Genomic DNA, 25,114 nt, shown 5'->3' on the forward strand with positions numbered 1-25,114 from the left:
CCTCTGCTGCTCTGTGCTAAAGAATTCCACAAATTCCCCCTCATCTGTTTTAAATGGACAATCCCTTATTCTAGGAGTATGCCCTCTGGTCTAACACGTTCTCTCAAGAGGAAACACACACACACACACACACACACACACAACTTGACAGGGTAGATGCACAAAGAATATTCTGCTTCAATGAAGTTGACACTCATTCTTCTAAACTTCAATGTTATACTAGCTGGACCTTAGCCTCTCCTCTCAAGACCATTCCTCCATGCTCAGTATCTAGTGAACCTTCTCTGGTCGCCCTCTAATAAATCTTTTCCTTGGATAACGGAGTTCCAAAATAGTTCACAGTATTCTGACTAGTATTGTGGAGATTTTAGCAAAACCTTTCTACTTTTATACTCCATTTCTTCTGAAATGAGGACCAGCATTCCATTTGTCTTCCCCATTACCCACTGAACTTGGATGTGTTTCATGCACAAGAACTTTCAAATCATCCTATTCTGTAGCTTTTTCTATTTAAGTAATATTTATTTCTTTGTCATTCTGCAAACGTGTATAAACTCACGTTATCCCATCTGCTGAATTTTTAACCACTCACTTAGCCTGTCTGCATCCTGTAGACTGTCATCCTCACTACTTGCCTTCCCACCTATTTTTGTCATCTGCAACTGATCATTAATATATATTATAAATAATTTGAAGACACAGTATTGATCCCTCTGGCACGCCACTGGTTTACAATTTGTGATCAGCATTCCCTCTAAGTATTTTTTTCCCCTGGTTATCTAGGTCTCCAAGGTCCAGTGTGGTAGTAACTTCTGGAACCGGCAGTCAATGCTGCAATCTGTATGCTGATCACTGTAAAATCTTGGAGTCGCAGATCTTAAGATGATCATTGTTTACCATCCTGAAAATTCCTCTCCTATCACAATCCTGTTTTTTTAATTAGCTTTTGGTCTGGCCATGTTAATATACTACTTCCAATGCCATGGGCACTCTATCTTAAGGTACCACACAACAGGACAGTTATCAAATCCCTCGTTGTTTCCCTTTTACTTTGCTTGTTAACTCCTCCAAAGAATCCTAGTAAACTTGTTTAGTATTATTTTCTTCTCTCAAATTCAAGTTGAATCTGTTTGATCATAATGCATTTCTACATGCTTTGCTCTTACACCCACTATTTTCTCAACAAGTGTTAAGCTAACTGACTGTTACTACTTTCTGCCTTCCCTTTACTTAAAAAGCTGTTACATTAGCAATTCAATTTGCTATTCCTCTGGGACTGTTCCAGAACCTAAGGATTCCTGGAAGCTACTATGAGTGTATCCACTATCTCTAAAGTTACTTGCTGTAATATCCTAGAATGCATCCCAGGTTTTGGCTCAAATATTTTTCCAAGTCCTTTTTTAATCTAGTAATGGCTATTAATTTATTTCTTCTTTTACTTTTGCCTTCTACAGTGAAGACTGATTCAAAGTCTTTGTTCAACTCCTGCCATTTCCTAGTGCCCCATTATTATTACTAACTCCTCAGTTTTGTTTTCTAAGATATGTGTTCACATTGGCTTTCTCTTTATTTTTGTATATTTAGAGAAACTCTTACTGTCCATAAATTTAGAGGGTAAACTTTAGTAATGTGGTAATCTCGTTGGCTTTTAAAACTTTCCCACCCTCCTCTAGTTTATCACTAATCTTCGCCACATTTGTTTTCTTTCCTCCCCCATTCATTTTCACTTAACTTCCTTAACTATCCCTAACTTCACTAGCTCACCTTGGGTACCATCCCCTTCCTAGTATGCTTCTTTCTCAGTGTGATTACATCTTTGATATGAATCATACACTATTTCCTTAAGCATCCATCATTGTTCCTCAACCATCTTCCATGATAAACTCCTTTCCCAATTCTCCAGCCAGATGCCCTCAATTCCTTTTGTAATTACCCTTATTTAAACTTAGCACAGTTGTTGACAACCCACGTTCCTTCTACTCAAATTGCATATTAAATCAACCGTGTTATGATCACTTTTTCCCAGGGCATCTTTTATGCTGACATATACATGCTTTACGCATTCACGGGTCCAAAATAGCCTGATTATTTTTGATTCACAGGAATCTAGGAAAATGTCTCAAATATACTCTGAATTCTTTATAATAACTCAATCTCTGCCAATCTGACTATTCCCAAGCTACAGATTAACGCCATTCATGATTAATGTACTGCCTTTGTTGCATGCCCTCATTATTTCTTGCTTTCTTCTCTATCTCACCATATAGCTACCTTGATCAGGGCTTATAGACTATTACCAGGTTCATCTTTCCCTTTCTTTTAATTTCTTGCCTCCACCTATGGATTCTCGATCTTCCGATTCACGTTTATTTTTCTGTTGTACTTATTCCATCCTATACCAACAATGCTACCCTACCACCATTTCCTTTTATGACTGTCCTCCCAAAAAGTCAGGTACCCCTGAATGTTCAGTTCCCAGCTTTGACAAACTTGTAACTATGTCACTGAAATGGCTATAAAGATCAAATAACCTGTATGTGTGCCATTAATTAATTGTATTGCTTTGAATACTATGAGCACTCCAGTAAAGATCCATTAATTTTGCCTTTAAGGTGAGAAGAACAATTTTAAAATGGGCTTTTACACAGGGTGGTTTATGTGAAATGAACTAGCAGAGGAAGTGAAACGTGCAGGTACTGTTTAAACTTTTGAAGACATTTGAACAAGTAGTTGAATAGGAAAGGTTTAAAGTGATAAGGGACTAGTTTAGTTTAGGAAACCTGGTCAGTGCAGACAAGCTGGACCTGTGGGTCTGTTTCTGTGCTCTCTGACTCCAGTGTGGGTGCATTGGGCTTGTTTATAATATTTGAGCTAAACATTTACCTTGACTTTACTTACCTAATGTCAGTTTTCCTTTGCTTCAGGCAGTAAGCTGGAAATTACTACTTAGGGCACTGTGGCTTAGTGGATAGCATTGCTGCCTGTCCGCACCAGGACCCAGGTTTGGTTCTCAGCCTCAGGTGACTGTGTCTGTGGAATTTGCACGTTCTCCCCTTGTCAGTGTGGGTTTCCCTTGGGTGCTCTGATTTCCTCCCACAGTCCAAAGATGTACAAGTTAGGTGGATTGGCTGTCCTAATGTGTAGGTTAGGTGCATTAGCGATGGGAAACATAGGATTAAGGGATGGGTCTAGGTGGGTTGGTCTTCTGAAGGTCTGCATGGACTTGTTGGGCTGAATGGTCTGTTTCCACTCTGAGATGTCTATGAAATTAAAAAGCAGTACCTCCTAACTCCTCAAAATCTTCCAACATAACCTTTTTTTTCCCCTCTCTAGTCCTACCAATGCCCCTCCAGCCTGAGGACTGTTACTGGGCAAGTAAGACAGCTTTTGATGTTGTTATCTATCCCCTACCCTACTGCATTCCTATTTCCTGCGTGTAGACCAATGGAAACATGTAGCAAGATGGCATTGTCCATTTACCGATCCTGAATGAGCTGGGCTAACGGGTATGCCCACCCTCTAATGCAGTGTCCAGGTAATTTTCTCCTTCCCTGATCTGGTGCAATGGCTGCAGCACAAACTCCAGTCACTCAACTTAGATACCAAATTCCTTAAACTGCAAGCACTTTCTACATCTGTGTCCACTCTGGATCAGATTGGTGTCCACCAGCTTCTGCATATTGCAGCAGTAAAATATCACCTTTCCTACCATTGCAATTGCATTGATTTATAAATTAATTACTGCAGATTCCCTGCTCTTTAAATATCATTTTATTGAGGTGTACTTTTATAAACTTGAGCATTATTTTTGAGGGAAAAGTGTGACCTGAACACAAACTGAAGACTTCCACTTGCAAGACTAGAAATATTCACCAATCCTCCTCATCAATTTCTTTTGTTGAGAACCACTAGGTGTTGTCAACCAGAATAGGAACCAAACCTGCACGATCGGTCTGTCTGCACCATGAATCAGCTATCCAGACAACTGCGCTAAACATCCCATATATGCAAGACACTCCAGTACAGGCTGGAGATGTATTGTGGAAGCTGGAAACACAGACTGGACAATAAGTATTGGTCATCTACAGTCTAGTCACTATCTGAGATTACCACGAAGGACTTTCCCTCTCAACATCTCCTCACCTGATGTGTGCTAACCCTCAGGTTAAAGCATCACCTTTTCATGCATCTCCATCTCTTTCAAGAAAGCAGCTCTTATGGTCTGGTAAAATTGGTGACTTTGCCTTATTATGTAACAATTGCTAAGAAAGTTACCCAAGGTCATAACATGGTGGAATCCAGCCTTTGTTTATTATTAACTGGCAGCAAAGGGAGAAATGTATGGCTAATATTATGTGGTAAATGTTTTGGACCCTCTATGGTTTTATTACCACCCTCTGAAATACTAAGTAGTGAAATCTTAAGAATTTTTGGTTTTTTTTCCCTCCCAAAGTTGGTTTATCAGTGCAGACATGGGGCTAGATATTTTGACTTTAGTCAGAAACCTGATTTCCAATCCTCATTGAATTAAAAAAAATGTGATCATTCCCTTCAGATGATTTCTGTGCTCGAGAATCACGGACATAGGCCCACTTTTAGGAAACTCTTTAAGGAACCAGCAAAGATTATCTGGTCAATGAGAATGGTTGAAGAAGAGATTTAATTGCCCCGTGCTTGCATGTAAGATGCTGTGGGAAGGGAAATGGAACAAGCTATTACAAAGGGAACAGCTTTCAGAATGTTAAGATATTTGATTACTTTAAGTGGTGGCAGTTATAATGGTGACATGGTAAAATCTGGATGGAGAAAAAGATAGCTTATGATTTCTGGAGGGAGTGAACAGGAAATGTGCAATTTTGTGAGAAAGAAAAGCAACAGTCTCATGTTGTCAAACACACCAGAGGGGAATCCTCATTTAAAGGAAACAACATTTTGGCAGCATTGTCAGAACAGATGCAATGAGAACTGGATGAACAGTCAATACAACAAATATGGTGAGAAGAAATGCAGTGGTGGAAGGAGATGGGCTGATGGGGAATATTGGAATTGCTCCCTGCAGTCTGAAAAAAGACATCCAGCTGGACATGATTGTTCTTTCAGTTAAATCTATGTATTTGTTACTCATGAATGGAGTCCACTCTACACTGGGAACACAAATGAAGAAGCCACTTCATAGAACATTTGTATTTGACCTATTAGCATAATACTGAATTTATGGTTGCCCATTACTCTAGGTCTCCATTCCAATATCTCTTCCCCTTCAGTCTCCTGAGATATTCCAAAAATGCTCAATATATTGTCAAAAAAGAACACCTCATTTTGATCAACTCTGGAAGACTATAAAATGCATAATGCTAACAATCACAGATCATAACCCTTTATTACCCTCTTTAAACCTACCTTTTGTTTCTTCACTTCCCATTACCATTTCTTTTTGCCCATCAGATGGGCTGAAGAGTGGCAGATGGAGTTTAGTTTAGATAAATGTGAGCTGCTGCATTTTGGAAAGGCATATCAGGGCAGAACTTACACACAATGGTAAGGTCCTGGGGTGTGTTGCTGAAGAGAGATTCTGGCATGCAGGTTCATTGTTCCTTGATAACAGCTGCAGTTAGACAGGATAGCGAAAAGGCACTATAGCAGAGATTGCTGGAAAAGCTCATCAGGTCTGGCAATATCTGTGAAGAGAAAATCGGAGTTAACATTTGGGTCCGGTGATCCTCCCTCAACTCCAGACACAAAATGTTAAAATAGAGATGCTGCTGGACCTGCTGAGCTTTTCCAGCAACTTCTGTTTTGTTTTTGTTTCTGATTTACATCTGCAGTTCTTTTTGGTTTTTATAGTGAAGGTGTTTTAGTATGTTTGCTTCTGTTGGTCAGTGCATTGAAGTATAGGCGTTGGGAGGTCGTATCGTGGCTGTACAGGGCAATGGTTAGGCCACTTTTGGAATACTGCGTTCAATTCTGGTTTTGCTGCTGTAGAAGGATGTTTTGGAATTTGAAAGGATTTGGAAAGATTATTGCCAGGTTTGACTTATAGGGAAAGGGAAGAGACTGGGGCTATTTTCTACATAGCATTGGAGGCTGAGGGGCAACCTTTATAGAGGTTTATAAAATGAGGGGCATGGATAGGGCAAATAGACAAGGTCTTTTCCCCAGAGTAGCTGAGCCCAAAAATAGAGGGCAGAGGTTTAAGGTGAGCGGGGAATGATTTAAAAGGGACATAAGGGGCACATTTTCCATGCAGAAGGTGGTGCATGTAGAGAATGAGCTGCCACCAGAAGTGGAGGAGGCTGGTACAATTACAACATTTAAGGGCATCTGAATGGACACTTGAATAGGAAACAGTTGAAGCAGGATGCTGGTCAAATGCTAGCCAATAGGACTAGATTAATTTACGTTATCTATCAACATGAGTGAGTTGGACCAAAGGGTCTGTTTCCATGTTGTACAGCTGTACGATTCTACGTACTTTTGCCTGCCTCCTGCTGTATTGCAGACTTCTCCTTTTGGTTTAATCACCTCCTCCCATTGTCTGTGTCACACTTAAAACAAATCAGATTTCCAACATTTTCCAGGTAATCAATTTAAGATTTAATTTTTTTCTTCACAGCTGTTGTCTAATCTGAACCTGATGCTAGCCTACATTTTAAAAAAATCTTCTGTACCGTCCCCACCCTCCCTGCTCCATGTCATCTTTAGAGGAAATGACCTATTCAATTTTGCCAACTCTGGGAGTAGTAGGTAGAAGTCTATTTGAAAGAAAATAATAACATTTTAAAATTGGAGGTCTCAAAACCGTATTTTGGCAAGTCATTCTAATTTAACAGATCTTGCTCTGACTTTTCTGATTTGGTTACAGAATGTGCCAATGGTGAAAAGTTTGAGAGTATTGCAGTTGCTTATTCTGTAAATTAATTTAATACATCACCTTTCAAGTTAAGAAATGGCGGTTTGGAAGTTCTGCATTCCATGCTTTTTAAGGGGTTTAACTCAAGTTTTCAACTACCTCCTTACCTTTACATAAAGACTTGTACATTTTTCAATTCAGGATCTCACTGGGATGTTAAACTAAACAATGCTATTAGATCATTTAAACCTACATCATGCAGCTAGAGACTAAAACAATATAATCATCTGCACTATGATTGGTAAGTAGAGACTTTGTGACATCTCTGTAGAAACATGTTTAATTGTGATTCTGCCTAATTCACTTTCTTTCAATGTAATATGCTATTTTTATTACTTATCAACATTTTTATTCAGTACTTATCAATTGACTGAACACATTACACTTCACACTTTAATTACATAATGTTAAACAAACACCAAAAATTCAAATGTTGTGGAACTTGCTTTCCCGAGTAATTATTTTCCACTCTTCAGTGGTGGATATTCTTACAAAGGAGTAAATGTAATTAAGTACGGCTTATCATGATTTGACCGAAATGGAAGAATAGTTTCTCTGGCAGTAGCTAAGTATAACTAAACTCCGCTGTCTCATTTCAGACTTGGGAGCAATATTGAGTTAATATTTGGAATTGTGGGGAAATTTCACAACAGTGCTTCAGACACTTGTATTAGCATTTGAAAAGTTTATTCATCCATTCCCTTCCTGGGCTGATATTCTTCCCATAACCACCTTGTCTAATGTCTTAGGTACCCCATGTTTGGCAATGTGCCTTCCCTGTACCAATCCAACTTTCTTTAATGAGCTGCACTATATAGGATCATTACTACCAGTGAAGGAAATTGCGGTCTTTGCATACGTTAATAATATTAAAGTACAAACTCCACAACTATTTGTCTCTCCTGCATATGTTCCCTATACACACACACACACCAATTGCAAGAGTCCCTGACTATTCACCTAAGTAACTGGGGCTAAAATTTTTGGGTTTGTTTTGCAATAAAACAAAGGGCAAATAGCAGTCTGTTATCTTGTACTGTATGTCCTTTAATTATTGCGCCTCATTTTAATCCACTAACATCTGCCAAGGCAAAGTCTTCAGTCACATGTGGAAGAAACTTTGTGAAGTAAATTGATTTTAAATACATGCTACTGTGCTCAATGTTTCAGTACAGTGTTAAACAAAGGTATTTAAATAAAACAATTGATGCTGCACATAAAGGTTACCAGCCAACACTCAGGCACTTCTTTCTACATCTTCTTCCCCACTCTTCCCCCCCCTCTTCCCCCCCCCCCCCCCCCCCACCCACGCACACAAACAAATATCTGGCTCCAAATCAGTGTGGTTGTTGTGATGTTGAATCTATGATCCTTGGAGAGAAAGAACAGGAAATGACATCACCAACCCAAGGAAACCTAAACATCTAAATAGAAAGTGGGACATAACACCAGCGCGGAGGCTCACTGATGATGTTACCTAGAATAGTGACGAAACGTCTCAGCGAGCAAACTCTCATCCAGAACCTCACCCTGAGCTACAAATCTTCTCAAAATTCCATAACTGCACTCACCTATCTTCCCCAGCCTTACCCCTCCTCAATTGATTTGAGCTCTCTTCCCCCTTTCCGAAGAGTCCCAACCCGAAAAGTCAACGTTCCTGCTCCTCTCATGCTGCCTGGCCTGCTGTGTTCTTCCAGCTCCATACAGTGTTGTGTCATCTTTGGACTAAGCACTTTACAATATTCTGGATTTAATATTGAGTTCAACATCTTCAATTGTTAATCTGCTGCCATTCCTTCCTTTTCTTTTAGCTTTACTTGTTATATTCTCTGCCACGATGTCCTTTCTTCCCTTCCCCCCACCCAAACAGGACTCTTCTTTCGAGTCTGGCAGTTAGACACAGCATTGTTCTGCCATTCTCACGTTCCGATCAATTAATCTGAACCAGCAACATCCTTCCTCACCCCCTCAACTATTGTCCAAATGCTGCCACACCCACACTTCGAGTCACATAGCCTCAAGTTGGCTTTCTTTCTCTCCATGAATGATGCCTAACCCACTGTGATCGCCAGCATTTTTTGTTAGCAGTGAAACACTAATAGTTTTACCTGAAAATAGATCTGAAAAATTTTATTTCAAACTTTAAAAAGCCTGATTATTATATATCAGCAATAAATTAATACAGAACTTGTGGGAGAACAGTACACACAAACCATCTGTGCCAATTCTCACATACCCAGGAACAAAAACAAAGTTATCCCACATAATTGAGTGTGGACTATAACAGTTATGTCACTTCATTAATTATCCACAAAATCTAAGTTCAAAGAGCTCCAGGTCAGTTTAAGATTTTAATTCTGTTTAAACTGTCTGGAAACAAAACTAAATAACCACTAAAAAACAGGATTATTACAGAAGTCCAAAGGGTCAGTAAGATTCTTTCAAACTGCCCATCCAACTTTATCCAGTGTAGTTTTTATTTACAACTCCAAGCAACAATTGCTGACTCTTAACTGCTCCACAAACTGGCTATCGAGTTGCTTGCTTGCATATAAGTGACAGGAGCCAAAACAAAGTTTCTGGAAAAGCTCAGCAGGTCTGGCAGCATCTGCGAAGGAAAAAATAGAGTTAATGTTTCGGATCCAGCGACCCTTCCTCAGAACTCGCTGGACCAGAAACGTTAATTCTGTTTTTTCCTTCACAGATGCTGCCAGACAGGCTTTGTCATTTAGTTGTAGTAATGTTGTAATTCCTGTCTGTAGGTTTCTGGGAGAATGTGCTGGTGTGGAATGTGACCAAGTAGGAGTACAGCTGCTATTGAAGAGAGTGAGTGGTAAATCTTCATATTTCTCTTCCTGAAGAGAGAGAAACACACAGACCCTTCATCCCCAACTTCAGGCACCCAAACCCTGCTGAAGCTATTTTTCATCTGGCTGTTCATTACTGATTACTTAGGTGCTTGCTCTCAGAAAGGCACTCTTAACATGATGAAATTAATTTGCTGCTACCACAGTAACTGGAACTAGTTCTGACTAATGAGTTAACAAAGTGTGAAGCTGGATGAACACAGCAGGCCAAGCAGCATCTCAGGAGCACAAAAGCTGACGTTTTGGGCCAAGACCCTTCATCAGCGAGGGGGATGGGGAGAGGGTTCTGAAATAAATAGCAGGGGGGGGGGGCGGACTGAAGATGGATAGAGGAGAAGATAGGTGGGGAGGGGATAGGTCAGTCCAGGGAGGACGGACAGGTCAAGGAGGTGGGATGAGGTTGGTAGGTGGGAAATGGAGGTGCAGCTTGAGGTGGGAGGAGGGGATAGGTAAGAGGAAGAACAGGTTAGGGAGGTGGGGACGAGCTAGGCTGGTTTTGTGATGCAGTGGGGGGAGGGGACAAGTGGTTAGCTTATGAAGTGTTCAGGTAACCTAATTAAAATGGAATGTATTTTCATTGGTTTAATGACATTTTTGGAATAAGATACACTATCTTTCTCAATGAATGTAAATAAATATTGCAAACTGGTGCCAGTTTACAAATTCAAATTATTTAACTTTAAAATTTGCCTACTTCAACTTGGATGTCTTCAAAGAACACACTATGCCTTAAAAGGAGGAAAGGATGATAGTAAAATCATTTCATAACTATGTATCACGAAACTGATCAATGTCTTACTGAATAAAAGGCAGAAAACAGAGCTGTCACTAGGCTATAAGGAAATATGCAACAGCTAAGCTAATATGAAGCCAGTTAAAATAATACAAATAATACTGTATAGAGTAGATGAATAAGGCAAGCTGAAAGATTAGATTAGATTCCCCTACAGTGTGGAAACAGGCCCTTCAGCCCAAGTCCACACTGCCCCTTGAAGCATCCCACCTAGACCCATCCCCCTATAACCCACACAACCCTGAACACTACAGGCAATTTAGCATAGCCGATCCACCTAACCTGCACATCTTTGGACTGTGGGAGGAAACCAGAGCACCCAGAGGAAACCCACGCATACATGGGGAGAATGTGCAAACTCCACACAGTCACCTGAGGTTGGAATCGAACCCGGGTCCCTGGTGCTATGAGGCTGCAGTGCTAACCACTGAGCCACCGTGCCACCCAAGTAGCTCTTTCAATCTATATATGAAGGACCAACAAAAAATGTCACTGGTCGGACCCATGGTCATGTTGCTTAAATCAGAGTTTTGGAGATTGACGCACATTCACATCAACACAACTTTCCTAAAATAAAGAATTTATTGGAAAGCAACTGTATTTCATTAATCAATCAGTCTACATCCTTCCATAACAAACTCAGATATGCAAACGTTCTTGGGAGTCAGTGCATTCTTATTCCACAGTATAATAGCTGTGTATAGCACAACAAACAGGAGATAAAAACATTTTACAAATCAGAATATTTGACAACACAAAATGGTAAGAAACCTATAGAAAATGGAGATACTACAGATCTGTATTATCGTTCCCAAATGTGAGAGTGGGTGGGGTGGTGCGTCGCAGGAAGTTGGGGGGGGCCTGGTGAAAGAACAACAGAAACCACAACAGTCTGTACAGTAGTAATGGCACTTCCAATTGAGCATGCAGCTTATTTTAAATTGCTAGACAGTCAATTGCCCAACACGTGCAGTCTTGGCCTATCAGCTTCACAGAAGCAGTGGTACAGTGACCCCTGTCAGCACAGTCCTTAGCTGTACAGTGTTCTTGGGACTTGCAGTAGTGATTGGTTCTCATGTCATGGAGACCACTAGAGCCCTTGTTCAGGTAGCTTCATTCTTCATCACAACAAACCTGGGAAAACAACATTCAGTCTGAGTTAATGTTTGAATGTTAGCAGCTTACTTCAAAGTAACAGTACACAATCAAGGGCTGAATGGTTGTCACAACATGTGGTTGTGACCTGAAAATCAACCCAACTTATGACATTTGTATTTGTAAAATAAACTAGTTTTCAGAATGTGTCTTCTCCCTATTCTAAAGAAGGTATTAGTTGCATCACTTTTAAACTGGCAGAAGCAAGAACAGCTAATTACAAAGCTGTCAACCAAGTAAGTTGACATGTTTAAAACAAAAATGGTGTCAACATATCCCAAAAAATCCCAAGCACGGGCATTATATCCTAAATGTACAGTGAGCTCTGACAAAGAACACTGTATAAACTATATTTTTGCATAATGCTGAGTAATACCATGCTACAAAACAAATGACATAGTAACTTGTAGTTATGCTTACAATCCATTAGTTTTGCAACCTGACAAAGTCGTGAATTTGGAGAAGTTGGCTTTAGTTACATATTGCACTCTCATCAGTCACCTTAACAAATGGATGATCTAGGAGTTGACTAGATGTCCACCGGTGTTTTGGATCACTTTCCAGGCAATGAGACAGGAAATCTTTGCCTTCTGGACTTAATCTCTCTGGGATGGGAGGCTTGTGACCCATTCCTACCTTGTACATTATTTGGAAGTTATGTTCATATTCATGCCAAGGCCTCTAAAATTCAAAAAAAAGCTATTAAATTATTTAAGCATTCATAAACTATTGAAATTAATTTTTAATAATAAAGTTTTATCAATAAGAAATGTTCAGGTTGTTCCACTAGTTGAGCTCGGTTGGCTGGGCAGCCAGTTTGCGATGCAGTGATACCGACAGCGTGTATTTAATTCCCAGATGGCCTAGCACCTGGCCTGAGGTGTGGTGACACTCAGGTTAAACCACCACAAGTCGTGTCTCTCTCTCTGACGAAGCAGCCAAATAGTCCACAGGGACTATGATAACCTTACCCTTACCTTACAAAGGCTCTATTCACCTCCGTCTTTGAATTATTTTAAGACATTTCCATTGCCTTTTGAGGAACACTTCAAAAGACCCTTAGAGAAATGATGCCCTGAAAGGCCAACCCTTAATTTTAAACAGTGAGTTCTAGTTCTAGATTCCCCAAATAAAAGGAAACATCGCCTCCCTATCCAAGGCCTCTCAGGATATTGTATATTTTAAGTCAAATCATCTTTTACTCTTCCAAACTCTAGAGGATACAAGCCTAGGACAAATCTCCCATTCCAGGCAAGCAAACTGTTTCTGTTTCCAACACAATTACATCTTTCTTTCTATATAAAAGACCAAGACTCAGCCCAGTTGCAGATGTGGTCTGACTGGTACCTTATTAATCGGAAATAAAACCTCTCTACTTTGGTATTCAATGCTTCTCACAATGACCACAGATGCAGGAATTGTCGGTCTGTGTCTTACAGCGTAACTGGTAACAGGACATCCAATAGACTGAGAGCATCACAGATATATATTTCCAGTAGAATTCATACCCCAACTGAAAGTGCACAACGCAGGAATAGGTCTCACTCTTCAACTAGCATTCGGTTCACTCACCATCTTGCCCCAAAAGGCCTCCTTCTCCCATCCAAATCATCTCTCCTCCCTCAGTTTCATGTTATACTCTCTTTCTCGTCCTCTCACACAAATATCCTTTAACCGTGACTGAATCTGTCACTACCTTAGCTTCTCTGTCTCCTCTGAATCTTCCAAAGGCTGCACCAAGATCCCAATTCTTGTTCATGGTGAAATTTAAGGTGTGTGGTAACTAGGGAAGAGGCTATTTTATTTATAAGTAATTAAGGAAAAGGAAATGCAGCAATGACAGAAAATAACAAATCCCCCAAGTATTTAAATAGACAATGAGCAGTTAAAGCTGATGTTGATCCCCGAGAGTATACGTCTGGGGAATTGATGATGGAAAACAACGGCAAAGGTTTTGAACAGGTTTTTTTGGCTGTCTTCATTACAGAAGGACTTAGAAAGCTTCCCTAAGTTAACAGAAAATCAAGAGTTTGAAAAGGAGTGAAGAACATAAAACAATATCACGGCCAGAAATAAAAGGTTCTGGAAAGGCTAATAAACACATAGGGAGTCAAATTCCACAGGACCAGACAGTCAGTTTCCTGGCATCTTGAAATAAATGGCCACTGAGATAGCGGGTGCATTTGTTACAACCTTCCAAAATTTCCAGATTCTGGAAAGGCCACAGTGGATTAGAAAATAGTAAATGGGGGGGGGGAAAAAAGCAGGAAACAATAAAGCAGATAGCCTAACATCTATCACAGGGAAATGCTGGAATCTGTTATTAAAGACAATTACAGAGGATACTTAAAAACAATGTTATCAGATAGAGTCAATGTGGCTTTGTGAAAACTATACTTCGCTTTTTTTTTCAACAAGTCGCAAGTAAGGCGGATTAATTAGAACCTGTAAAAGGGATCTGTATTTCAAAAAGGAATTTGAAAAAGAGTCTCAAAGACTATTACACAAGATTAAGTGCACATCGTGTAGGGGCAAAACTTCAGCATGAATACAGGATTTATTAACTGACAGAAAGCGGAAAATAAAAGATAAATGGATCTTTTCCAGGTTGACAAACTATGTAGTTACTGGAGTGCCACCACGATCAGTGCTGGGACCTCTATTATTTACAATCTATATCATTGACTTGGATGAAGGGACCCAAATATATGGAAGCTATATATTTATCAATGGTGACCAAGAAAGGTGGCAAAATATGTTCAGAGCTACAAAATTTACCAAACATGCTGATAGTTAAGCGAGTGGATGAAGAAAAATAAAACTTAGATGGATTTTATAAGAGAAAGTGAATTTTGGTGCTTATAATAGAAAAACACTACACTATTAAATGGAGTGAAATTTCTAAACTTGGTGACAGTGGGTTCTGGGTATCCTGGTACATGAATTTCAAATTTAGTACTATGCAGACATAGAATGTGATTTGGAATGAAAATGGAACGTTAGCGTTTATTCCAAGGGGAGTGACTAGAATACTGCAGTGTTTTGGTGTCTATATAAAAATGATTTTAAATTACTTTAGATGCAGTACAAAGAAGGTTCATAAGACTCACTCCTGGGATGAAGGGCTTAACTTACAAGGAATAGGTGAAGATACTGGGACTGCAGCCAATCGAATTTGGAAAACTTAAGAGGTGATATGATTGAAACATGCAAGATTGAAAAAGATTTGACAGTGTGCATAACCGGAGCATGTTCCTTCTTGTGATGGACGACTACACCCAAGGGCACACGGTCTAAGTAGAAGTTTTCCTTTTAAGATGGAGATGAGGTGTGTTTTTTTTAAGTTATGTGAAACTCTCTTCTCCCAAATGCAGCAGAAGCTGGGAGGAGCTGAGGCACCAACTTGAAAGAAAAAGAAGTGAGAGTAAATTCCCACAGATGCTGTCTCTCTCTCCCTCACTCAGTTCCTCTGTCACCCAAACTGAGCATGTTTTCCTACTTGCAATAATATGCTTGTGGCTACAATGGTTCGGAAGTGGTCTGTGGGGATGCCATATTATAAATGGATGACCTTCTGGATCTTTTCTCCCTGTTTTTGCTGTTTTGTGAGTTGAGTTATCTGCGAAGTTGAGGTGAGTTTACTGTCACGACCATAACATCTTAAGAGGCACTCGGTCAAAGGGAGATAGAACAGCATTGTAGGAACATCTTTGAGAACAGCAAAAACAGCACTAATACTGATAACTTAAAAAAAAAAAACTGGGATAGAAACAGCATGTGAAATAAAATTTTTGAAATACATTCAGGAGAATTTTGTTTTCGTCATAACATAGAAAGATAAACAAATATTAATGTGGCTCTGGACTTAGTTTTAGGGAACGAAGCTGGGCCACCAGTTATGACATGCTTCAACTGTTTATAATTCAGGTTTTGCTTGGGCTACTTGATGCTATCTTTGGTCAAATGCTATTTTGATGACAATAGCAGTCACTTTCACATCCTAGAGTTCAGCTCTTTTTTGTCCTTGTTTGGACCAAGGTTGCAATGAGATCGAGAGCCAGGTAAGCCCTTTGCAAATGCTGTTGATAGTAACCCCTCCTATCACATTGCTGATATAGACTGACAAAACATACTGGACAACTTTTCAGATTCTCAGATCGAAACTAGCGTTGTAGCTGGAATAGCTTCACTAGGGACATGACTAGTTCTGGACTACAAGTCTTCAGTACTACTGCCAGAATGTTGTCAGGGCCACAGCACTGGTAGAATTCAGTGCCTTGAGTTCAAAATGACAAAGAACTGTGTACAGCACCAGGCTTGTGAACATAGAACAATACAGCTCAGTACAGGTCCTTTGGCCCACAGTGTTGTGCCGAACTACTACCCTAAACCTAAGGTCTATCTAGTCTCCACCGCTATCTTATACTATCATCCATATGTGATTTCTGTCTGTGGCCCATCTTGATACTAGAAAGCAGGCTCATGTAGTGTGTTACCAGTATTGATTGATTTCTTTTGTTCTACAGTCAAAGAAGTGCTTTAACAGAGTATGAATCGCTGTCAACTGTTATATTAAAATTAAGGCAAGATTAACAGATGAGTTTTAACAGACTGACTCATATCTTGTAATTTCTTGGGTGTTGTCTGATTCAAACATCATCTTTCTGAATGTGCAGGCTGAAGGAACCACTCCAAAACATTTCAGAGATCAACAGTTCTTTTTATGATTCATATTCTGAAGTGTTGTTCTAGATACTTGAATGAATCATTGGAATTTACATCAAAAAATCAAATCAGCTTTACAGACATGGACAATTTTAAACTTTTCTGGACACAAACTAACAAGCTTAAGGAACAATCACATCGAATGGATATAAATCCAAAAGTGTCAAGAATTCCCCATGAGGCACAGTGTGCAGGTGGCATAATTCATACCTCTCCCTTGTTGTGAATAATTATTGCTTCAGGTCTATTTCTCTACACAGACATTTTCTGAAACACACAAATGCAAACTTTCAAAGTCATGTTAGAAAGAGTTTGAGGGGATCTGGATTAATGTTTACTAATCTATTCACATTTACTAATCTTTTCACACAGACAATAGTGAATTGCCAATGAAACAGCAAATAAATGTAAAGATTAATTACATTAGTCATGTGACCAGTGCTGTTTGGTACATACAGCACATAAATACAAAAGTTGGATATTCCAAGGGCTTGCAAACACAGGTGATTCTCACTCAACTGATTTTATTTTCTAATATTGAGCTCTACATTTCTGGGTTGGGAATTCTCATCCTGCCTTCTTCAGAAATGTGGAACAAAGCTGAACCCTGCAGAGCAGAATAGTAAAAGGAAGTCAAATCACCGATCCTTTTGCAAAAATGTGTTGTGTTCTCAAATTTAAAATATTCAGCAGGACAGCCAGACACTGACAGTTCATGTAAAAGGTTAAGTATACAAGTTAAATGTGAAATTACAAGTTCCCAGATGGACAGGGTGCCAGGGCTGACTGTGAAGGGGGTGGGGGAAATTAGTCTTAGGGAATCACTTTGGGTTGAAAGGAGTCTGTTCAGGTGTAAAGGATACTGGAGTCAAGGGATTGGAGGGAGTGGAAAAGAGGAGGAGAAGAAGGGTTGATCACCTTAATTAGATTGTTTTAAAAATCCTCTAATTTTTCCTAGGTAACTATTAAAGAAAATGGAAAAACAGAATTCTCGGCCGCATCTCTTTTTTTTAAAAAAATGAGCGGATTCCAGCTGCAGGGAAAACACCCATCAGAATAATTAATTTCCCAGGAAATTCCTACAGAAATGCTACATCGTACTGCTTTCACAACTCCAAACTGCATTGCTTCAACTTCAACTACTATCTAAACATTGGAATCCCAGGTTACAATTGCTGTTCAGCTCTAACTCCACTGAACTGGGAAAGGAGGACACCACAAGGTCACGGGCCCTGGTCGACCCATTGTCTCAGCCTGTTCCTGGCCCACCGAACTCATCTCCACCTATCTGGACTCCATTTTCTCCCCTTTGGTCCAGGAACTCCCTACCTACATCTGTGACACCACCCACGCCCTCCACCTCCTCCAGGACTTCCAATTTCCTGGCCCCCAACACCTCATTTTCACCATGGACGTCCAGTTCCTATACACCTGTATTCCGCATGCAGATGGCCTCAAGGCCCTCTGCTTCATCCTGTCCCGCAGGCCCGACCAGTCCCCCTCCACCAACACCCTCATTCGCCTAGCCGAACTCGTCCTCACCCTCAACAACTTCTCTTTCAATTCCTCCCATTTCCTACAGACAAAGGGGGTGGCCATGGGCACCCGCATGGGTCCCAGCTATGCCTGCCTCTTTGTAGGTTACGTGGAACAGTCCCTCTTCCGCCCCTACACAGGCCACAAACCCCACCTCTTCCTCCATTACATTGATGACTGTTTTGGCGCCGCCTCTTGCTCCCCAGAGGAGCTCAAACAGTTCATCCACTTCACCAACACCTTCCACTCCAACCTTCAGTTCAGCTGGGCCATCTCCAGCACATCCCTCACCTTCCTGGACCTCTCAGTCTCCATCTCAGGCAACCAGCTTGTAACTGATGTCCATTTCAAGCCCACCGACTCCCACAGCTACCTAGAATACACCTCCTCCCACCCACCCTCCTGCAAAAATTCCATCCCCTATTCCCAATTCCTCCGCCTCCACGATGAGGCATTCCACTCCCGCACATCCCAGATGTCCAAGTTCTTCAAGGACCGCAACTTTCCCCCCCACAGTGGTCGAGAACGCCCTTGACCGCGTCTCCCACATTTCCCGCAACACATCTCTCACACCCCGCCCCCACCACAACCACCCAAAGAGGATCCCCCTCGTTCTCACACACCACCCCACCAACCTCCAGATACAACGCATCATCCTCCGACACTTCCGCCATCTACAATCTGACCCCAACACCCAAGACATTTTTCCATCCCCACCCTCGTCTGCTTTCCGGAGAGACCACTCTCTCCATGACTCCCTTGTTCGCTCCACACTGCCCTCCAACCCCACCACACCCGGCACCTTCCCCTGCAACCACAGGAAGTGCTACGCTTGCCCCCACACCTCCTCCCTCACCCCTATCCCAGGCCCCAAGATGACTTTCCATATTAAGCAGAGGTTCACCTGCACATCTGCCAATGTGGTATACTGCATCCATTGTACCCGGTGTGGCTTTCTCTACATTGGGGAAACCAAGCGGAGGCTTGGGGACCGCTTTGCAGAACACCTCCGCTCGGTTCGCAATAAGCAACTGCACCTCCCAGTCGCAAACCATTCCACTCCCCCTCCCATTCTTTAGATGACATGTCCATCATGGGCCTCCTGCAGTGCCACAATGATGCCACCCGAAGGTTGCAGGAACAGCAACTCATATTCCACTTGGAAACCCTGCAGCCCAATGGCATCAATGTGGACTTCACCAGCTTCAAAATCTCCCCTTCCCCCACCGCATCCCAAAACCAGCCCAGTTCGTCCCCTCCCCCCACTGCACCACACAGCCAGCCCAGCTCTTCCCCTCCACCCACTGCATCCCAAAACCAGTCCAGCCTCTCTCTGCCTCCCTAACCTGTTCTTCCTCTCACCCATCCCTTCCTCCCACCCCAAGCCACACCTCCATCTCCTACCTGCTAACCTCATCCCACCTCCTTGACCTGTCCGTCGTCCCTGGACTGACCTATTCCTCCTCCACCACCACCGCAACCCCCCCCCCCCCCCCACCTATACTCTCCTCTCCACCTATCCTCTTTTCTCTGCATCTTCGGTCCACCTCCCCCTCTCTCCCTATTTATTCCAGAACCCTCACCCTATCCCCCTCTCTGAAGAAGGGTCTAGGCCCGAAACGTCAGCTTTTGTGCTCCTGAGATGCTGCTGGGCCTGCTGTGTTCATCCAGCCTCACATTTTATTATCTTTCAATCACCTGTCTTGTTGCATTTTAATCGCAGGAATGAAAACGTTTCAATTCAACCCAAACTACCCTCTTACTGGCTGCAAAGTTACTACATGGTGTTGCGTTCACTAAAACATGCTTTCAATACTGAACTCAATATCTGCCAACACTTAACTTCTCACCTTGCCTGTGACCATCTCCACAAGGACACATCCCAGGCTCCAAACATCTGCAGCACGTCCATGCCCTTCACCCTTTGCTCTAGTAATAACTTCAGGAGCCATGTAAGCTTTTAAAAATAAACAAAAAAAAGAAAAACTGAGTTAATTACATTATAAACACCTCATTGCCTTTAAGCATTGTGGTTTTAGCAAGTAGCTGCTTTGTATGCAAACACAACAGTTGCAGCTGCATTTCAAAATAAGTCAAGCATGATGAAGACTTTCAAAATGCTTCTGGGACATGAGAAAATGCAACATAAACACGTCTTTTCTCCCTAGGTATGTACTTTATAAAAATTCTGTATTCTTGGAGGTACCATTTTTCCATAGGAAATTCAGAACTAAGTTATGGAGGTGGTGGAAAGGTGTTTATCGTTCTGGAATAATATTTGTCCAGATTTATAAATTGTTCTGTAGACAGATTCAAATCTTACTGCAACAGCTGATGGAACTTAAACTCAATTAACTGATAGCAATATAAGACTAACTTTTATTTCCTAACAATGAAACCATCATAAAACCTAGTTGATACATTTCAGGAAACCTTATTGGTCCATCCTCATCTGGTCCAGCCTACATGTAGTTCCTATTGCAGGCACTCAGTTGTACCATTTCAGAAAAAAATTGGAAGGGAGCAGAACTAGACAGATCATCGTGCATTGATCTTGGTGCTGAAAAGACGAGCAGCATAGCCAGCCCAGTTGACTTTGCAAAGTCTTCTTCACTAACATCTGGGACTTGTATCAAAATCTGGAGCGTTGTTGAAAGAAACTTATGGTATGAACTGCTAGTAAGAACTGTCGATGCTGGAGGAGCACAATGGGCCAGGCAACATCACAGGAGCAGGAAAATAACATTTTGGGTTGGGACCCCTCTTCAGAAATGGAGTGGGGGGTAAGGGAGCTCTGAAATAAATAGATAGGGGAGGGGTAGGGCTGGGGAAGGAGGTGGGATGGCAATAGGTGAATGCAGGGAGGGAGTCATGGGGATTGGTCAGGTGAGGTGGGAGAAAAGTGGATAGGTATGCTTCAAAACATGCCCAGCAACAGCTTCACTGTCACATTACAGCCATTGTCCTAGACAGACAGCATAGGTGGTATTCACTTGGGAGGAAGGTGCCCTGAGAATTCAATTTTATGACTCAGTTCTTCATTAGATCTCTGGGTTAAACATTGTCAAGGAAAGCTTTTTCCATCTTTTCCTCAGCTGATAAATCAGTTAACCTCTCAACACCTCTTGGAAAAAATACTGAAGGTAGCAAGGGCACAAAATACACTTTGGGTGGACACCTTCAGTGATCATCAGCAAAAGTGGGCCTATGACATATGGTGAGGAAAGCAAAATAAAAAGCTAGCAGGTCTCACTCTTGTGCTCAAAACTGTGCAATTGTGGGTGCTGTGGGCCATTAGTAGCAGAAGAATTACATACCACAATTTCAAACTCAAGGACCAGTAAACATCCCATTCTACCACTACCATAAAGCCAGGGAAATAATCCTGATTCAATTAGGACTGCCAGTAGCAACACAAGGTGTACCTAAACACAAGGTACCAATCTGATGTTCCCACACAGGACTACCTACAGGCACATTAGTAAAAGAAGCATACAAGAAACGTAGATTAATGATCCCACAACCAGTGGATCAGATCAAAGTTCTACAACCTGTAATATCCAGACAGAAATCGAAAGAACAGTTAATTTAGTTGGAAAAATATGCTTTACAAATATTCCCATTCTCAATTCTGAAGTATTCCGGTATGCCAGTGCAAAAGACAAGGCTGAAGCATTTTTCACCATCTTCAGCTAGAAGTATGAAATGCCTGACCTCACAGATGTCAGATCTAAAGAATTCAATTCAATCCACATGATATCAAGAAACAGTTGAAGATACTCAATACTACTTAGCCAAGGGCCCTGACAAAATTCCATCAGCCAAATCGAAAACCTATGCTTCAAAACAAGCTGCGCCCGTAACAGCCAAGCTGTTCCAGTACGGCTGCATCACAGGCGCATACTTGACAATGTGGCAATTGCCTAGATATGACCTGTGAGCAAAATGGAAGACAAATTCAATTTGATTAATTACCACCCCAACAGTCTACTCATGATCATTGGCAAAGTGATGGAGATTGGCATCCAAAGTGCTCTCAAGTGACTTCAATTAATCAGGCCACTTACGTTCAGCTTGTGTTCTAGTGATATTAATATTAATATGGCAACCAGACCATAAGAAACAGAAATAGAAGGACATTCAATCCCTCATGCCTGAACCACCATTCAATAGGATCATGAATGATCTGACATTCCTCACATCCGCTTTCCTGCATTTTCTTCATATTCCTTGATTCACTCATTGATTAAGAATCTATCGCAGCCTTAAATATGCACCAAGAATCTACTCCTACTCTTTATATTGAGTTCCAGACACAAACCTCAGAAGAAACTGCATCTCATCTGTCTTAAATTGACAGCCCTTTAACTCTATGCTATGCCTCGTGTCCTAGACTCTCCTATGTGTTGCATCTTTCAGTAGATTTTCCTCCGTTTAAATAATACTATTCTTTTTCTCTCCCGATACCAACTAGTCTACTTCACATGTAGCTAAACAATTTTTAGTACACAAAAATATATGCTGAATTATCAATATTTCAAGTATTGATTATTTTCTCACCCTGAAATGTCAGGGATGTGGTGTCGATGTCCATAATTGCATCGAAGTAGGATGAAAATGAAGAAGGTATGCACTACTAAGCATCTTTAAGCTTTGAGTAAACATAAAATAAGCAGCCCTGGCAAGCCACTGGTGCACTTGCTATAGGAATGTGCAACTAACACTTCATTCTGCATCACTTACTTAAAATGGCCTAGTATTCTGTGGAATGTATGGACAGTTAAAGGGTTAAAGGGTTAATTTATATACACAGGAGCTTTACACTCCCATCATTCGAATGTTGTTTAAAACATAATATTAGCAAACAGCCAATCACATGTTAAATTCTCTCATCATGTCAAGAACATAAAATGGGATTTGAAACGCAACCTCAAACCTCACTTATACTTTAGAGTCTGAACCAAAGTTGAAACTATTACCATCAAATGTATAATGGATGTAGTGACATAAGCAGATGACCATATAGATATCGTAAAGTAGATTTCCACTAAGAATTCTCTTACCAGCAGTGCCAAGAGTACTATTCACTTCACCAGGCATGGTCTGTGCAATATTCTTCAGTTTTACTGAACAACCAAAGTCCCCCAGTTTGATTAGACCTGATGAGGTGAGGAAGATATTGGCACCTAAAATACAAAGACATCTTCAACTTGAGCATTTCACTATCCAGCCATACAGCACAGGAACAGACTTTTCAGTTCAACTTGTCTGCGCCGACCAGAAGTCCCAACCAGACAGATTACCACTTGCCAGCATTTGGTCCATATCCCTCTAAATCTTTCCTGTTCATATAACCAGCCAGATACCTTTTAAAGGATGTTATTGTACCCCACAACTTCCTTTGGCAGATCGCTCCATACATATACGACCCTATGCATAAAAAACCACCACCAGGGTCTTTTTTAAAATCTTTCCCTTCTCACCTTAAACCTACACACTCTAGCTCTGGACTTCCCTACCCTAGAAAAAAGACCTTGGCTTTTCACCCAATCCATGCCTCTCAAGATTTTAGAAGTCTCTACAAGGTCACCCCTCAGCTTCTGATGATCCCGGGATAAAAGCTGCAATCGATTCAGCCCCTCCCTGTAACTCAAGATCTCCAGTCCTAGCAACGTCCTTGCCAATCTTTTCTGCACCCTCTGAAGTTTAACTTCTTTCCTATAGAAGAGTAACCAGAATTGTATGTAGTATTCCAAAACTGATCTCACCAATGTGCTGTATGGCTGCAATATGACATCCCAGCTCCTTTTTTCAATATACAGACCAATGAAGGCAAGCCTGCTAATCGCCTTCTTCATCAACCTGTCTACATGCAACTCTGCTTTCAATGAACAATGCACCTGCACCCCAGGTCTCTTTGTTTGGCAACACTCCCCAAGGCCCTTCCATTAAGCCTTTAATAAGGTTCCACATGGTAGACTATTGGAGAAAATGCGGAGACATGGGATTGAGGGAGATTTAGCAGTTTGGATTAGAAACTAGCTTTGTGTAAGAAGGCAACGAGTGGTGGGTGATGGGAAATACTCAGCCTGGAGTCCAGTTACTAGTGGTGTGCCACAGGATCTGTTTTGGGACCACTGCTGTTTGTCATTTTTATAAATGACTTGGACGCAGGCATAGGTGGATGGGTTAGTAAGTTTTGCAGATGACACTGAAGTCGGTGGAGTGGTGGACAGTGTGGTAGAATTTTGCAGATTGCAGGGGGACCTGGATAAACTGCACAATTGGGCTGAAAAGTGGCACATGGAGTTCAATGCAGATAAATGTGAGCTGATTCACTGTGGGAAGAATAACAGGAAGGCAGAATACTGGGTCAATGGAAAGATTCTTGGTAGTATGGATGTGCAGAGGGATCTTGGTGCCCACGTACATAGGTGCCTGAAAGTTGCCATCCAGGTTGATACTGCTGTTAAGATGATATACGGTGTGTTAGGTTTTATTGGTAGAGGGATTGAGTTCCAGAGCCGTGATGTCATGCTGCAACTGTACAAAATGCCAGCGCGGCCTCACTTGGAATACTGCATGCAGTTCTGGTTGCCCCATTACAGGAAGGATGTGGAAGCATTGGAAAAGGTGCAGAGGAGATTTACCAGGACGTTGCCTGGTCTGGAGCAAAGGTCTTATGAGGAAAGGCTGAGTGACTTGGGTCTGTTCTCATTGGAGAGAAGGCGGCTAAGAGGGGATTTAATAAAGACATACAAGACGACCAGATGATTAGATAGGGTGGACAGTAACAGTCTTTTTCCTAGGATGATGACATCGGCTTGTACAAGGGGACATAGTTACAAATTGAGGGGTGATAGATTTAAGACAGATGTCAGAGGCAGGTTCTTTACTCAGAGGGTGGTAAGGGCGTGGAATGCCCTGCCTGCCAACGTAGTTAACTCAGTCACATTAGGGGCATTTAAACAGTCCTTGGATAAGCATATGGATGATAATGGGATAGTGTAGGGGGATGGGCTTAGATTAGTTCACAGCTCGGCGCAACACCGAGGGCCGATGGGCCTATTCTGCGCTGTGTTGTTCTATGTTCTATTAACTGTACAAGTCCTGAAAACAGCAAAATTT

General features: G+C 41.4%; 1 protein-coding gene across 4 annotated transcripts in view; it reads right to left on the minus strand.

Annotated features, from left to right (window-relative positions):
- Positions 1–11,129: 11,129 nt before the first annotated feature.
- Positions 11,130–25,114, minus strand: part of map3k4 (mitogen-activated protein kinase kinase kinase 4) — a 194,010-nt gene continuing 180,025 nt past the window's right edge. For 3 of the 4 annotated variants that reach the window (XM_048535980.2, XM_048535982.2, XM_048535981.2), the window contains 4 exons: positions 23,050–23,172; positions 19,837–19,943; positions 12,227–12,406; positions 11,130–11,704 (listed from right to left, as the gene is read on the minus strand). In XM_048535980.2, the coding sequence (XP_048391937.1) occupies positions 11,684–11,704; positions 12,227–12,406; positions 19,837–19,943; positions 23,050–23,172 (431 nt within the window). In that variant the 3' untranslated portion in view covers positions 11,130–11,683. Of the gene's footprint in view, positions 11,705–12,226; positions 12,407–15,486; positions 17,058–19,836; positions 19,944–23,049; positions 23,173–25,114 lie in introns of those variants that run through there. The other variant, XM_059648418.1, reaches the window with a different exon arrangement.

The sequence above is a fragment of the Stegostoma tigrinum genome, chromosome 9 (assembly GCF_030684315.1).
Source record: "Stegostoma tigrinum isolate sSteTig4 chromosome 9, sSteTig4.hap1, whole genome shotgun sequence".
Classification (NCBI taxonomy): domain Eukaryota; kingdom Metazoa; phylum Chordata; class Chondrichthyes; order Orectolobiformes; family Stegostomatidae; genus Stegostoma; species Stegostoma tigrinum.